General features: G+C 44.4%; 1 protein-coding gene across 12 annotated transcripts in view; it reads right to left on the bottom strand.

Moving 5' to 3' along the window:
- Nucleotides 1-16,193, bottom strand: part of Fryl (FRY like transcription coactivator) — a 242,924-nt gene that overhangs the window by 16,211 nt on the left and 210,520 nt on the right. For 8 of the 12 annotated variants that reach the window (XM_036201445.1, XM_036201447.1, XM_036201446.1 and 5 more), the window contains 8 exons: nt 14,201-14,398; nt 13,388-13,549; nt 13,202-13,276; nt 12,723-12,899; nt 9,861-9,869; nt 9,287-9,490; nt 7,413-7,574; nt 1,030-1,277 (listed from right to left, as the gene is read on the bottom strand). In XM_036201445.1, the coding sequence (XP_036057338.1) occupies nt 1,030-1,277; nt 7,413-7,574; nt 9,287-9,490; nt 9,861-9,869; nt 12,723-12,899; nt 13,202-13,276; nt 13,388-13,549; nt 14,201-14,398 (1,235 nt within the window). The remainder of the gene's footprint in view (nt 1-1,029; nt 1,278-7,412; nt 7,575-9,286; nt 9,491-9,860; nt 9,870-12,722; nt 12,900-13,201; nt 13,277-13,387; nt 13,550-14,200; nt 14,399-16,193) is intronic. The other 4 variants (XM_036201449.1, XM_036201441.1, XM_036201444.1 and 1 more) reach the window with 1 other exon arrangement.

Genomic DNA, 16,193 nt, shown 5'->3' with positions numbered 1-16,193 from the left:
ACCTACGAAGAGCCATCAGAATTTCCTTTAAGAACTTATGTAACAATTACTCAATCCACAAGTGAAGACAAGTCTTGTTTGGGAATTATTCACATTCTGATACTACATTTTGAATGTGCAGAACATAAACATCTGAAGGGAACAGTGTATCATCCTTCACTGTTGTTGTTTAGTTTTGCTCTTTTGGGGGCCTGCCACCCAGCTTCCAAATAAATCACACACAGAGGCGTATTCTTACTTATGAATGCCCGGCCTTAGCTTGGCTTGTTTCTTGCCAGCTTTCCTTAAATTAACTTGTCTGTCTTTTGCCTCTGGGCTTTTACCTTTCTCTACTTCTGTATACCTTTCTTTCTTACTCCATTGCTGGTTTTGTAGCTGGGTGGCTGGCCCCTGATGTCCTCCTCCTTCTCTGGCTACTTCTTTTCCTTCTTCCTCCCAGATTTCTTTTATTTATTCTCTCTGCCTGCCAGCCTCATCTATCCTTTCTCCTGCTTTGCTATTGGTGAGTTCTTAGACCATCAGGTGTTTTAGTCAGGCACAGTGACACAGCTTCACAGAGTTAAACAAATGCAACATAAACAAAAGTAGCACACCTTAAAATAATATTCTTCTACACTTCAGTACCATGATCTGGTAGCTCAAGATTCCTACAGTAATCTAACCTAACATGTAAGAATTTTGGGATACATTTTAGGTTTATTTCGGTAACCCAGAAATTCATTCAACTATTGATTTTAACACTTGGCCATTTGGTATCCCGCCCAAATAGGCATGTGGTGTGCTTCTAACATGGTGTGTTAGGGATGGAATGCTTTTGTTTTATATGGATACTAACAGAAAGGAAGGAAGGAAGGAAGGAAGGAAGGAAGGAAGGACCATAGTATGCCTTATCTTTAAAAATGAAGAAAGTGTGATTATAGACTAAACACCAATTAATCAAAATTAATAATCTAGAATGGGGGCAGGGCACATCTGGGAAGGGGTGGGGATGAAGCAGAGACTCCTACCTATCTACATGACCATGCTCACCTGGACAATCCAGAGAAATCAGCCTCTTCCTCCTCACACCGTTCATCCAGCTCCTTCAAAGCCAAGGTGACGTCCTCTTCGCAGATGGACTCGGGGTAGCTTTCCGGGGCCAGAGGCTCTGGCATGTCAGTCTCTTCTAAATCAAGGATTCCTCGACACACTAGCTGGTCCTGTTGGTCTTGAATAATGTATGACCCTTCATCTTCAAAGGCTGTAACATGTTCCTCCTTTAATACTGAACTTGTATCCTGTGAAACGATCTCAGCTTTAGCAGACTTCAACAACAATGAAAGACGTTTACCAATGCAATAAAGATCCGAGTCTCCCTTTAAATTGTCTAGTTTGTCTAGTTTTTGAATTGTGAATATACACAATTGTCTTCTTAAATGATCCCACTCTTTTTCTTTTTTCCTTTCAATTTTTGCTGGTATAGAAGAACAAATCCAGGGCCTCACACAGGAAGCAAGCAACTTACTGACTCAAATCCCTAGTCCTAGAATTAAAAAAATTACAATATACAGCCAACTGCTCTATAAAAACACCCAACATCTTTTCTTCTTTTCTTTGTTTTCCTTTTCCTTTATGTACAGGACTTGGTGTTGACTAGAGTCCAGGTCCTTTGCTAAGATACCCTCTCTCATACACAGTATATTTTTATATGAGAAAACTTGTCATTATTAGTATGAAGTCTCTCTTATTTGACCTATCTATCATTCCTTTCACTTTACCAAACATGGTAAATTCTGGCTAGGGATAGGGAGATGGCTCAAGACTGAATCCATTGATACTAAGGGTCTGGCTGCCCACAAGTCAGAATCAGACACTGACCAGTCATAAAGACACTCAAACCGAACCACTATGGTAACTTTCCAGGTATCTGTGATACACAGAGCTCGCTTTCGGTAGTAATACAATAGCTCATTGCATCTTTGAGACCCAATACGGCTTCACAGCTAAGGCATAGTTCACAAAAGATTAGGAAACTTAGGTTGTTAGCTTTTGAAATGAAATGAATTACAAGTGCATTTAATGCATAAGAATGGCTGCATGTCCCTAACCCTCAGCGAATGAACAATAAGGAAAACACACGCTATAGAGCCTAACAAGTGGATCCAGTCTACCTATCCACTGTTAACATGCTGACATAATGTTGCTGTGACTGCCAAGGAGGAGAACAAATATTGGCTAAATAAATGAACTACCATTGTTAAGAAAGAAAAACATGTTCAAAGCACATATCTTAATGGTGTCAACACTCATTTCTAACTTGCGTGGATATGAGTCTGCACCATCTGAGTTTTAACTAACAGCACCTTGACTTTAGAAGCCAAGACGAACTTTTCCAGTATGAGACCTTCATTATATTTGTATTATATTTATGTTTGTAGTAGTTTTTAATCTTCCTTTTATGGCTTGAAAATGGAATTTTCCCTACAAACTGTGAAAAGCAAGCAGAAGTTTGCTGTGAGATATTCTGTATGTAAAATGTGTTGCTCTGATTGGCTAACAAATAAAACACTGATTGGCCAGTAGCCAGGCAGGAAGTATAGGCGGGACAAGGAGAGAGGAGAATTCTAGGAACAGGAAGGCTGAGTCAGAAGATGCTGCCAGCTGCTGCCATGCATACCAACATGTAAGATACTGGTAAGCCACGAGCCATGTGGCAAGGTATAGATTTATAGAAATGGGTTAGTTTAAGATGTGAGAAGTAGATAGCTAGAAGCCTGAGGCATTAGGCCAACAGTTTAAATAATATGTCTCTGTGTGTTTACTTGGTTGGGTCTGAGCGGCTGTGGGACTGGCGTGTGAGAGAGATTTGTCCTGACTGTGGGCCAGGCAGGACTGGAGGAAACTCCAGTTACAGAAGTTAGAGCCCTGAATTAGCCTGAACCCTAGTTTACACTTCTGGAAAGAATTCTGAGCACGTTCTAGACAGGTGCTCTGCTACAAATTAATTCTTAATTATGAGTCTGTAATTAGCTCAGGCTAATATGCAAATGGCAACAGCATATACTGGCATGTGGAATGCATATGGTAAACAGCATCAGCCATATACGAATGTCTGCTAGCACCCAACCAAAGAAGGGAGAGCATGGCAGTCAACAGAGGGCCAATCTTTGACTGAAATAGCCCATAGAAGGTGGCTAGGGATAGGATTCTTTCGACAGCAGAAGATCTCAAAGGCTGAAGAATAGGGCAGATAAACAAGAAGTACATGAAGGAAACATGGGTCTGGATGTGGTAAGCAGCAAACCTTGACCTCACAGAGTAGGACCTACGTCACCTAATGGACTATGTTCAATCCAGTTGTAGTTTCCGCCTGAAGTTCGGTTTGAAAAGACAGCTCGTGAAGAAACAGACCTGGGAACCTGGAGAGAGGATTTTCCTAACACGGCTAGCAATGTCCTGACATCTACAATTTTCCTGGTATAATCTTTTCCCTCCACATTTTGAGCGTCCTGTGTCACATACTCAAACATGGTGACACGAAGCCCCACTTTTTATTAGCGGACACCTATATTTGTCTCTGCACGGCAACAGAACAGTAATTGAGACATTTCCTTTACCTTCCCAGTGTTAACCACACTTTAAGGGCAATCTTCAGACAAATATTTATGAGGAGATTTGTTCCTTTAATTCCTAAGACATTTCACCTATAAAAATTAACTAGTTGCAGAAGTTACTGTAAAACTATGATTTTACTATCATGGTGCTTTCCTATGCTTCTTTATTAGTGGGCAACTTGGGAACATCGGGCACTGTATTGGAGACACTGGGAAACATGTTCTGCCAGCCTGGCTAGCAGATACAGCGCCGACACTCCTCTGTGGGGACTGTTCTTTTATTGACAGTTCTAATGAGAGCTTGTTTATAAATGGTGCTGCCCTAAGATCGCCCTTTCATTCTAACCCTTCACAATGAGAATGAACCCCCTCCCCTTTTCTAAGAAGAAAAGGCTTTGGAAACAGGTGAACTCGTTTCATCTCAGAGATGCATGGCTTTGATGCTTCCTATCTCCCTGTTGTCTTTTTTAAAAAAAGATTTATTTATTATGTATACAATGTTCTGTCTGCATGTATCCCCTGCAGGCCAGAAGAGGGTGCCAGATCTCATTACAGATGGTTGTGAGCCACCCTGTGGGTGCTGGGACTTGAACTCAGGACCTCTGGAAGAACAGCCAGTGTTCTTAACCTCTGAGCCATCTCTCCAGCCCCGAGAATGAACCCTTTTTTAAAAAGGGAAGAAAAAGGGTAAACTTTTTCTTTGGTAGAAAAGATGTCCCCAGGGACTTTTTGGTACTTGGGAAGGAAGTCCATTAGCCCACTTTATATTGTTAGGTGATGCCAGGCTCAGGACTGTAATCCTAGCACTCGGGGGGTTGAGGCAGTGAGTTCTAGGCCAGCCTAAGGCCAAGCAGTGAGACTCCATCTCAAAAAGTCTAAATCAAAACCCAACCCAACGCTGGGCACACCTTTAATCCCAGCACTCGGGAGGCAGAGGCAGGTGGATCTCTGTGATTTTGAGGCCAGCCTGGACTACAGAGTGAGTTCCAGGAAAGGTGCAAAGCTATACAGAGAAATCCTGTCTCAAAAGAAAAAAACAAACAAGCAAAAAACCCAACCAACCAAACAAACAAACAAAAAAACCCAACCTCAAACAAAAAAGCCAAGAAACAGACTGAGGGCCCATATAAGTATGAGACTACATATACGTATATGCGATCGCATATATGTATAGGGGATTACTCTGAGGCCTAACTCACAGGCTTTCTCGCCATTCAAATCCACATTACTGTTACATTTCTGGAGAAGATTTAATACAATGCCCACTTTCTCACATTTTTAAAATTTATTTTTACATGCTTATCTGTCACTCCTGATAGAATTAAGCTCCATGCCCCCAGCTGCCTGTTTTAGATGCCCAGGTCCTAGAAGAGTGTCTAGCATGGGGCTCAATAGCGCTGGCTAAGCTGGGTAAGGTGTCTCACACCTGTAGTGACAGCCCTTCTGGGGCTGAGGCATGAGGACCGCAAAGACTTCAAGAACTACCTGGGCTGCGGAGTAGAACCCTGCCTAAAAAGAAATGCATGAATGCATGCTCACCTATGCTGCATCTTCATCCAGGGCTCCAACACACTGTGGACCTTGACTTAGGCATTGCTATGCTTTGGGACTGGAGTATACCCCTAAAGGTCCATGAAGGCTTGCTTCCCCAGTGTTAGGGACCAAGATGTCAGGAACCAAACATGAACCATGGAAAGTACTAGCTAAGCCAGAGAACAAGTTTTAAGCCCACCGCCCTTCCCCAGAGCGTAACACCTGTTTACTAACCAGAGGCTCCCAAAGATAAGAACATTCCACAGTCAGGTGCCATGACAACCGAATGTAAAGAGCATTCCATGGTCAGGTAGCCTAACAACAGAACAAATGGCCCCTGACCGGTGACCTTAGCCGATATCTTGCAGTTGCACGACCTGCATGTCTCCCACATCTTGCACGCCTTCCACATCTCTTCCCCTTCCCTCCTTCCTGCCCCCTCCCCTCCTATGCTATATAAGCCTTGCAAAGAGAAATAAACATTGCAGCTTGATCAGAATCTTGTCTTGCTGCCAGTCTCTCGTGTCCCCTGTCTCTCATTTGCTCCCACAGGTGGGTCGCCCCTGTTGAAACCCCGCTGGCTGGGGCACTCCAATGTGGTGCTACTGTGGGATTTAGTGGCGGGTGAGGTCTAGGTCAATGGGGTGTGCCCTTGAAGGGCCTTGTGCTCCTCCCTTTTGCTGTGTCATTCAAGGCCATGGGGAACAGATTTGCTTGGTACATGCTCCGCCATGACTGCTACCACAGGCCAATCTGTCAGGACTGAAAGCAGCGAACTGGCATCCAAAAGAAGCCCGTCTTCCTTTTGAGCCGATTACCTACGGCGATATCCCGAGGCTCATCAGCAGAGCCATGTCCTGAATGGGGGAACCCCATGATTCCCCGCTCTCTGATGGTGCAGTCTGTCTTGAGAATGGCACTCTTTACCACCACGCATGTCTGACCCTCTTCACTTCCTGTTTCTCTCTTCTCCCACCCATGTTATTCTCCGATACCGAACTCCCTGCAGTCAGCTCAGCAGACCATGTGAGTTTACATGCCATGTCCTCTGTACGCTACCCCTCTATCCGGAAGGCCCAAGAACCCTGAAACGTGTCCTTTATGCCTGTCACCACCAAAAACCAGTTTATTACTCTCTGGACTTCCACAAAGCTGTTCCTGTTGAAATGTGTGCGTGCATACACACACACACACACACACACACACACACACACACACACACACACAGCAAAACAAATGTCTTTTTAATCTTCCTTAATGTAGACAGTAAATACCATCATCTCCTCCTTCCTAGCCTCTTGCTGAAACTCTGGCCCTAGTGAAGTCACAATGAACGCTTGCTTGACCTATTTACATCTTCTCTCTGTTAGAATTTCCCAGGACTCGTGATCAGGAAGGCAAAAATGCCTCCATTTCAAAATATATCTGCTCACTGTTAAAGAGGGTGCAGACATGTCCAGTTCTCAGCCTACTAAGAGTGCTGCCTTACAAAAGGTCACACAACCTAATAACCACGTCAGCTGAGCTCTAGTAACTACACTAATTTCATTAACACATACAAAAAATGCACAGTTCCTAATGCTTATCGAGCAGAAGGCACGTTTCACAGAACTACAGCAATAATTACATTTTTAAAAAATATCTACAATCATCTTTAAAAAAAAAAAAAAGGCAACAATAACACCAAGACAATGAATACTTACTTATTTTGGTCAGTCATTAGCTTGGAATCTGGCTTACTTCTTACAGGCCTCTCCAAAAACCATAATACTAGAGGTTGCAGAGTCTTTGGACACGGTTCACCGCACAGCTGCTAACACAGCTAGCCTGAGGTCCTAACCCGGTCACAGCACCAATCACAGAACACCCATCCAAAGCACAGGGAAGGGGGAGGGCAGAGGTAGTCCTTCACAGAAACGCAGCGCCCCAGGCAATGCCTGCTGTCCAGAGAAGCGCTCGCACAGTGACCAAGTCACACTCCGCAGCGCAAAACGCTCATTGACACATTTGGCATTATTTTTAACCTGTAGGCTGTTTCCGACATGTCACTTTTTTTTTTTTTTTTTAAAGGAAGAACCAAACCAAACCAAACCAAACTAAATATCAACCAACCAACCGGGGCTGACGGTTTTGTTTAAAACAAGCCGACAGGTTAGAAATACTGAAAACAAATCAAATAATTAGCAGCATGTCAGCTGAAAACTCTTCGGGGGAGAGAAGCAAGGGACGTGGTGGAGTGCTGAAGGGAGCCTAGATTGGCCATGCACCAGCCCTGTGTCTCCCCACCTCAGGCAGCTGGCTGCAAGCATTATCTAGACAGGCCTCCAAACTGGGCTCATCTCTGATCTGTAGAACGTCTTCTGTGGTGTTGCTCCTGGCAGAATCCTGAGACTGAAGCAGGTCCTGGTGCTCGGGCGGCATGTCATCCGCCACACAGTCACTGTTTAGCTGGGAGGAGAGAGGCATTCATTAGCAGGGACAGCCAAGAGAATTGTCACCGGAGATTTTATGGGCTTAGTAGCCTTCTCTGGCTTCTAGTAGGTAGCAGAAAGGTTTGTGGATGGAAGCAGCTAATCCCTCAGCATGATGGAGCAGGCGGCCACAAAGGTTAAATGTTGCTAATTAAACAAAGTGGGAGAGCCGTGAGCAATCTAGAACTATACTAGCCTTGAGCCAAAATTTGTATTTTTCATGTATTATCCTTTTTTCCTGGGGTGAGGGCAGGCCTCAAACTCCCTGTGTACATTTGACCCTTCTGCTGCCACTTCCCGGGTAGGTACCCCTATGCCCAGCTTATGGGGTGATTGAGATCAAACCCAGTGTTTTGTGTGAGCTAAGCAAGGACTCAACCAACTGAGCCACACCCCCAGCACCATAAGCCATATTTTTGTTTGGTCTGAGGATTTATTTATTTTTGTGCTACTGGTATTGAACCAAGGACCCTAGGCATGGCAGGCACATGCTGTACCACTGAGCTTCGTCTCAGCCACGTCTGAGGATCTGTGACACGGGGGACTCTGGAAGGTCAGACATGCATGATGGAGTGCACCACTCAGTAACTTAAGCAAAAACCAAGAGCAGTTTTAATAAGACCAAAAAAATAAGGAAAAAACCCTGTAAAGTTGTTTATAATAACAGAGCGTCATTAGTGATGCTTAGGCACAGTTACTATTTTCTCTGGGTCAGTATTTAACATAGGAAATACCAAGCCTTGGGGTATAGAATACACAGGGGCAAATACTAACTTTTTCCCATGTAGACAAAGTAATTTTAAATGATTTTCTTTAACCTCAGTACCCCTGAGTCTGGAGCTGGCCTTGTCAGTATGTAGTCAATTCTGTCCCATGGCTTTCATGAAAGCTAACATAACTAACTTCATTTAAATGTTAGTGCTGGGGGCTGGAGGTTAAGAGCACTGGCTGCTCTTCCAGAGGTCCTGAGTTCAATTCCCAGCAACCACATGGTGGCTCACAACCATCTGTAATGATCTCTGGTGCCCTCTTCTGGCCTGCAGGGACACATGCAGACAGAACATTGTATACACAATAAATAGATACATCTTTAAAAAAATTTAATAATAAAGTTAGTGCAGGTGCCCACGGAGCCTAGAAGAGTTGGAGCTGGGGTTACAGGTGGTTATGAGCTGCTGCTGGACGTGGGTGTCAAGAACTGAACCAGGTCCCCCTAGACTCTCATCTGCTGAGCCGTCTTTCCAGTCTCCTATCTTCCTCTTAAAAAGGACTAACGTTTGCTCGGTCTTTGCACATCACGTTCAAAGTGTGACTTTTACACACCAGGAAAGGAAAGCAGCCATGCACTGAGAGTTGGTAGTGTCCAAACCCATTACCAAAATATGTGTGTGTGTGTATGTGTGCGCGCGTGCGCGCGCTTCATGAGGAGCCCCTAAAAGGGTTCAGAACACCTCACTTTAACTAGCAGAGAACTAGCTGTGTTAGCCGCTGCAGGGCACACAGGTCAACTTCGTAAGTTTGCTTTTGTCATGAGTAACAGAATACTTATTTTGGTGCGTGCATTTTGTACATAATGAAATGACAATTAGAAGGCACCTAAACATCATATTTTCTTTCTTTCTCTTTTTTGAAATCAAATCTTAGAGTTAATTGAACCCCCTCTACTTCATGGAAAGGTGAGAGCAATACCATCTGTGTGCGTGACAGGATCTGGCTTGCCGTGAGGGCAGCTTCTTCCTCTGAGGACTCGTCTGTGTCCTCCTGGTTCGTCAGGGTCAAGCTGGGAGTACTGCTAGAACAGGGGTACTCCTGGAGGGATGGCGTGTCTCCTTTGTCAATACTGTCCAGTGAGCGCCGCCGGACTCCCCAGTTGAAATTGTCCATGCTCTCTCCCTAGAAAAAAGCAAGACATGATTTCTGAGGACTCAGCTACATGCTTATGGATGCTGCAGAAGTTATGACACCCGGAAACACACACCAAGGTGAAAAACTACTGAATGCATCATCAAGAGCAGAGTTTCAATCAGCCTGTCTCTTTCAATGTTTAACCCATCATCAAATACTTGTATTTTTAGAGATTAAAAAATTATTTGGGCATTTTTATGAAATTGCTTTCTTGATAATCCATCTTGTACTGCTGAGGGAGCGGCTAGATCTAGGTGATTTCTACTCTAATCCACAGACACGCATGAGACCACACGGAGGACAGGTACACCACAGGGGACAATAAAGACAGTCCACACAACACCAGGCTGCAACTTACCTGCAGCTCCTGGTTAGCAAAAAGGGAAACACACAGAGTTAGAGAGAACGAAGACACACATTCAAATATATGCTACACTTTTTGGGGCAAACTCTGGCTTCTCAAACCCAAAGCCGGACGCAAGCTCTGGGTTGAGCTTTTTTTGCGGGAAGCCGACGTAGGATTGGAACTGGGGGAAGAGCTGGAGACAGACACGTAGAACGATGCTTCCGTGATACACTTTGGCAACATGAAATTTACAAAAGTTTCCAAAATTTACACGGCTAATACTTGGTACAAGGCGATAACTGACTTCAAGTACCCACATTCGACTGACGACAATACAGGGTGACAGCTGTTGGCGTCTTGAGGGCCAGCTGCAGTTAAATGCAGTGGTCACTTTCCACGATAATTTAAAATCGAGATGGTAGCTATCAAAGCACACGACTGTTGCCAACTTCCACGAGGGTCACAGAGAGACACATTGTGGCGTCACTCCACTTGGGATTTATGCTAGCTCTGTGCTGAGCATCTACTTCTGAAGAACATAATTCTTAACTGTCTAAAGCCCTGCTGTGACGAATTATACTAAGCTGGCAAAAAAAAAAAAAAAAGATTAATTTATATCTCTTCACATGGAAGGGAGTGTCTGAAATAGAGGTTTTCAAAAAACAATGCCCCCCCCCCCCCCCCAACAGAGGCACTCTTTCAAGTGGAATTTTCAGTGGAAATCAGTGGAGGAAAACGGACAGAAATAAGCCAAACTGTTGACGCTGAGGGTGCTTCAGGAACCCTGCCCACTGCGCCCTCGGACCCGACCTGGCTGTTTCTCAAGGAATTTTAGATGCTTTGGGTTCTGCGAGGTTAGGGCTTGAAAAATACCTTTCTTGAACTTACACTGTAAATATGACCATGTTGCGGAGCACATTAATGGCACCCGGCCTCACAATGTACTCAATGAATGAATGAATGAGTGAATGAATGAATTTATACTGTGGGCTTTCAAAGCCAGGAAATCTTTTAGGGGTTTTATTTATTTTGTTTTAGCCATCCAATCCAAGTATTTCCTATTGTTATGTTTCAACCACGACTGTACATAGAAAGTATGTTCCCTTGGCTTGCTTAATTACGGGGTTCGGCTCAGCCCTCTCCACTCCCCTAGATTGCTGTGACCTGAAGTAAGTGTCTTCAGAGAGCTCGGACGGAAGCCCCGCTAAGGGTTACAGTCACTCCTGCTGACATTTCAGAGTGCTGAATGAACTCTAAGGCATTTCCAGAGCTCTTTACAGGAAAAAAAGGCAAAGAACAACAAAATAATAATAACCGGAACTGTTAGGGAAATGTCAAGAGCCTTTAAAAATCAGAATCTGAGGGAAAAAGTAAGTAACTGCGAGGATTTAGAAGCAGCTCACGAATGTAGGACAGGGTGCCAGCTCTCAAGCAATCTCATTTTGTCCCGGCTGTGACAGCCCATCTTACCCTTCCTTCAATATATGTTTCAAAGGATGAATGTGAAAACACTTTTAATAGGTTTTTAAAAATCTGCCCCTTTTGAAAAAAATAAAAATAAAAAGGATATATATGTTTAAATTTTTCATTTTAAAGGTGTTTAAGTCTATTGGCATTTGTGTGACTCCCAGGTCCCCAGTTCATCTCTTTGTAGCTTCAGGACCCGCTGAAGCACAGGAAGGGAAACATTGCCCTACACAGTCTCCTGTTGACAGAGCAGTCAAAGAGAGCTGCCCCTCATGGGAGCTGATGGATGCACAAGCTACCCGAGTTGATTCTTCAGAAAAAGAAACATGCCAACATGGCACAGAATCTTTGATAATGAAGCACTTTTGTCTGGCTGTATATTAATATATATTTGTAACCATTTTGGGATGCCCAGATCTCAGATCTATTATAATCTTTTCAGGTCTGCGGGACTGCCATTTGAGGAGCGGACCTGAGCTACAGGAATGGAATCCGACAGCCTAAGATGACAGGGCTTCTCCCTTGTATTTACCATGCTAGTTGCGTTAGAAACCGAAGGGTGAGCTAAGAAGGATGCTAAGAGCATGTGGAAAAGCCATCTCTCTCCTCTCCTGAGAGCATCCCTTGGACTGATCTTTACTTGCTCCAAACATTGCTATGTGGGCAATGGGGTCACAGAACAGTGACCTGGGAAGTTGGCCTGGGAAGAAGGGGAGGGCCCCCAGAGAAGCATAGATTGATAGCCAGAGGCCTCACAGAGTCATGCTGAATGGAAAATTCTGCTTGGGACTAGCTCAGCTGCATGGACTGACAGATGGATTTCCTCTTAGAAAACCCCTAGATGGACATTACATGCAGACAGGATCAGCTTATAAGACAACGTGGTTGGGGATGCCAGCGAGAGACCTCAGGCGCCTGCCAGAGGCAGAGTTCTCGAAAGCCAAAGCCGCCATGTGATCACTTTAGTGACCAACACCACACTATGTTTGAGCTGGGCATGCTGGCTCACGCCTGTCCTCTCACACTTGGCAAGCTAAGGCATAAGTTTCAGGCTAGCTGGTACTACAGCGTGGGTAGACCTTGTCTCAAAAACAAAAACGAGAAGATGATGTTTGATCAATTTTAATGTTTGTATTTGCTATGAGTTTGTTTAGCTCACACTAAACATTTAAACCTAGGAATACACTAAGATAATCATCACGAATTCCTTTCTTACTTGGTAAAGACAGAATGGACTCTTCTACTTCAGCTTCCTTCCGCTACTGACTAATTGTGGCACCCAGAGTCCCACATTTAGCTGACCTTTCTTGACTTTATAATCATCTCCATAACGGGAGATGGCATGGTCAGCGTCTGTTTGGCTCAAGCCCGACTATCTGTAAATGTCAAGAAGGCCCACTTTCTCACCTCTGCATCTTCCAACTCAACATCCAGGAAGTCAAAGTCCTTGAAGACGCCGAACTGTTGCTCACTGCTGTTGTCTTCAACGGCGGCTTCTTCTTCCTGGATTATGTCCTCCGTGGTGGAAATCAAGCTGGTCTGCTGGTCCCCACCTTCCAGATCCTCATTAGAAGAAAACACAACCTGATGCCCCCAAAAAGAAAAAAAAAAAAGGTTTGTACATCATTTTTGACCCTCTGCACCTGAGGTACCAGCCCCCCCCCCCCCCAAATCCCTGTCCGCTTCACTCTTCAGTCAGTGCGGAATTTCAATTTAGTCTTCATACCTAACTGGTTCAGCACCTGATAGGCACAGCTGCCAGATTTTGCAACATGCAAGACCATCTCCTTTCCATCCTTGGTGAATACCAGAACTTACTTAGAAAAGGCAAGCCCCAAGACCCAATGGCTTTGGTGCCCTTTATCTGCATGCTCCTGATTACTCACAGAGGGATTCTTCGGGAGGCCGGATTCGGGGCCACAGAGGGACAGCACGCTCATCAGCTTCTCTCTCGTTCTCCGCTAACAGGAAGGAAATTCCAGCGTTAGTATGGGTAGAGCGAGACACTTTGTGGGAGTTTGCATGGTCAGCAAATTGACTCTTCCATCCCATGCGGATGCTTCTCTATGCACCTGTGATAACTGTGGCCTTTTCCAGCTGACGGGAACCAGGGCATTGGAAGTGGAGCCAGAGGAGGTGGAGGAGGTGCTCCTGGTGACGGCGATCACCTTTGCTTTCCCGTTCCTTCCTGCGGCGCTGTGCTGGCCTCCATAATTGTTTCCAATGATGGGCGTCTACACAGAAACAAACGCCAAAGCTGACTCAACGCTTCCACACCAAAGACACCAGCAAGGGTTAACAGTGGGGCCAGTGTGACGTTTTGTACAAATAACCAAGAAAGCAGGCGGAGCGAGCCATGGGGAGCAAGCCAGTAAGCAGCTCTCCTCCACGGCCTCTGCATCAGCTCCTGCCTCCAGGTCATGGCCCTGCCTTCCCTGAATGATGGGACTACAAAAGTTTGAAGATGAAATAAACCGTCTCCTCCCCAGGTTGATGGTGGTCATGGGATTTTATGACAGCAATAGAAACCCTAACCAAGGCACCCCCAAACTGTGCTATCCATACCCCTGGGGCTACTTAGTTTTCAACACTCAGCTTAGATGTTACCTCCTTTCTTAAGCACACCTTTAGGAGCACACTCTATACTCCCAGAGAATTTCTATCTTACTTCCCGTCAGGCAGCATCATGATGCTCATCTGCTTGCGTCCCTCAAGATGATGTAAGCTTCCTCAGAGTCCGCCTTTCTCCCCATTTTTACAGTTTCACAGCACCTACTACAGCGCCTAATACCAACCAGGTACAAGTTCCACTAGCTGAGGCTTGAGTGAGTCAAAGAACAGATGAGCACTCCTAAGGGTACCATATCCATTGTGGGCTATCTTACCTCAGAGATGTCAAAGTGAAAGTCCAAGGTCTTGCCGGGCAACTCCTTTGAGACGTTATTGAAGATTTTAGCGAAGGATATTTCAGGAGAACCTACATCCACTCCATAGGCCTTGGGGATGTCATTGGGTACAACAAGGCTTGCAGAGCGGGACACCACCAGCTTTAGGATGTTGAGGGCCTCCTTCCAGTAAGGACTCTGGATTCAGAAAGAACCAACAGCGGAGTTAAAAGTGTGCAGGCAGAAGAACAAAAGCTCAGTCTATACCGTAGATGGTGGAAACAGTACTGCTATAAGACGTCTATAAAATGGTCCATCTTCCTTTGAGATCTTTTAACACAAGGTCTGAGTTACAAAACACAGGAAAATCTGAGTTATTATTGGTAGTGTTAGATGATCGCACACACAGATACTCTTCACCGGAGGACCTTGTTTTTTTTTTCTAGGGAGTACCTTGTAAATCATGAATCTGGAAAGTCTTACATAGGAACCTGGCTGCTGTTAAAGGAGGAGTCACACATTTGAACATTCCGGGTGAAGCTTAGGGCTTCAAAGCTAAACTTTAAACAGACAACAATAATTTTAAATTCATATATTTTAGACATATTAATATATGAAATAAAATATATTTTGACCTCTTTAAAATTTGTTTTATTTCATGTGGATGGGTGCTTTGCCTGTATGTGCCCATATACCACATTTGTGCAGTGTCCACGGAGGCCAGAAGAGGATGCTAGATCCCCTGGAACTGGTGTTACAGATTGTTGGGAGCTGCCATTAACAAGTGCCCTTAACTGCTGGGCTGTCTCTCAGCCCCTGGACTGTTTCTTGACTACCTGAGCCCCAAATATGAATAGCCGAGGTTCAGAGGAAGTTTTTCCTCACCACGATGCCTATGCTTTTCAGTTACATTTCATTTTTTGTTTTAGTTTTATATATTCCTACAACATAATTTAGGAGGGACTGATATGACAGATGTATATGTGCAGAACTGATGTCTAGGAAAGAACTTGTAAAATTCATGTGTGCATGCCTGAGGAGGCCAAAGGGAGGCATCAGATCCCCTAACTGGAGCCATGGTTGGTTGTGAGCTACCAAGTAGGTGCTGGGAATCAAATCTGGGCCCTCTGGAGGAGCAATCAGGGCTCAAAAACATTGATCTCACCACCTCCTTATAATCATTAAAAAAAAAAAAATACTAAAAAGAATTACAGAATTACAGAAAAACTTCTTAAAAAAGACTTTTAGGGATTGGCCAGATTTAGCTCAGTGGTAGAGTGCTTGCTTAGCAAGCGTAAGGCCCTGGGTTCGATCCTCAGCTCAAAAAAAAAAAAAAAAAGACTTCTGCCACTGAGCCACACCCCTATAGACTCAACAAGGTTTTCATACAATTTGATTAATTCCAGAGGGGGGCTAGACTACAAACTCAGTATTTCCCTTTTAAAATTCTGCTGCAGTAAATGCATATGCCTGTGGAGTATAAACTAAAAATACTCGTCAGTTCTCACATAATTTGTTCTCTGTATACTTTCTTTTTATTATTATTCTTTTTTTTTTTTCCCCAGAGCTGAGGACCGAACCCAGGGCCTTGTGTTTGCTAGGCAAGCGCTCTACACTGAGCTAAATCCCCAACCCTATTGTTCTTTAATTATGCAGTATGTGTGTGTCTGTGTGCTTGGGACTAAGGCCCTCTGTGAGGGCAGCACATACTCTGGGCCACCTTTCCAGCCCCTCTCTTGATACCTTATATAAGAGCGTCTTTCTGTCACAAACAGTTTAAAGGTGAAATGCAAAACCTACCAGTTTTCCGGTTATCATTCACGTTTAAGCAATGTTTGGATTTCTACTTTCTAAATATCAGTTACTTCCTGACCTACACAAACCAACTCTCGAGTACCGACTTTAAAGTAGCCTCCCGTTTCTTAAAGGTTTTGTCTACTACATCATACCCAGCTAACACAGAGTCATGCGAAAACAGAGTAAGTCCCAGCCC

This window comes from Onychomys torridus, chromosome 10 (assembly GCF_903995425.1).
Source record: "Onychomys torridus chromosome 10, mOncTor1.1, whole genome shotgun sequence".
Taxonomy (NCBI): Eukaryota; Metazoa; Chordata; class Mammalia; order Rodentia; family Cricetidae; genus Onychomys; species Onychomys torridus.
Note: the sequence above shows the minus strand (reverse complement) of the source record. Positions and strands in the feature narration are given on the sequence as shown.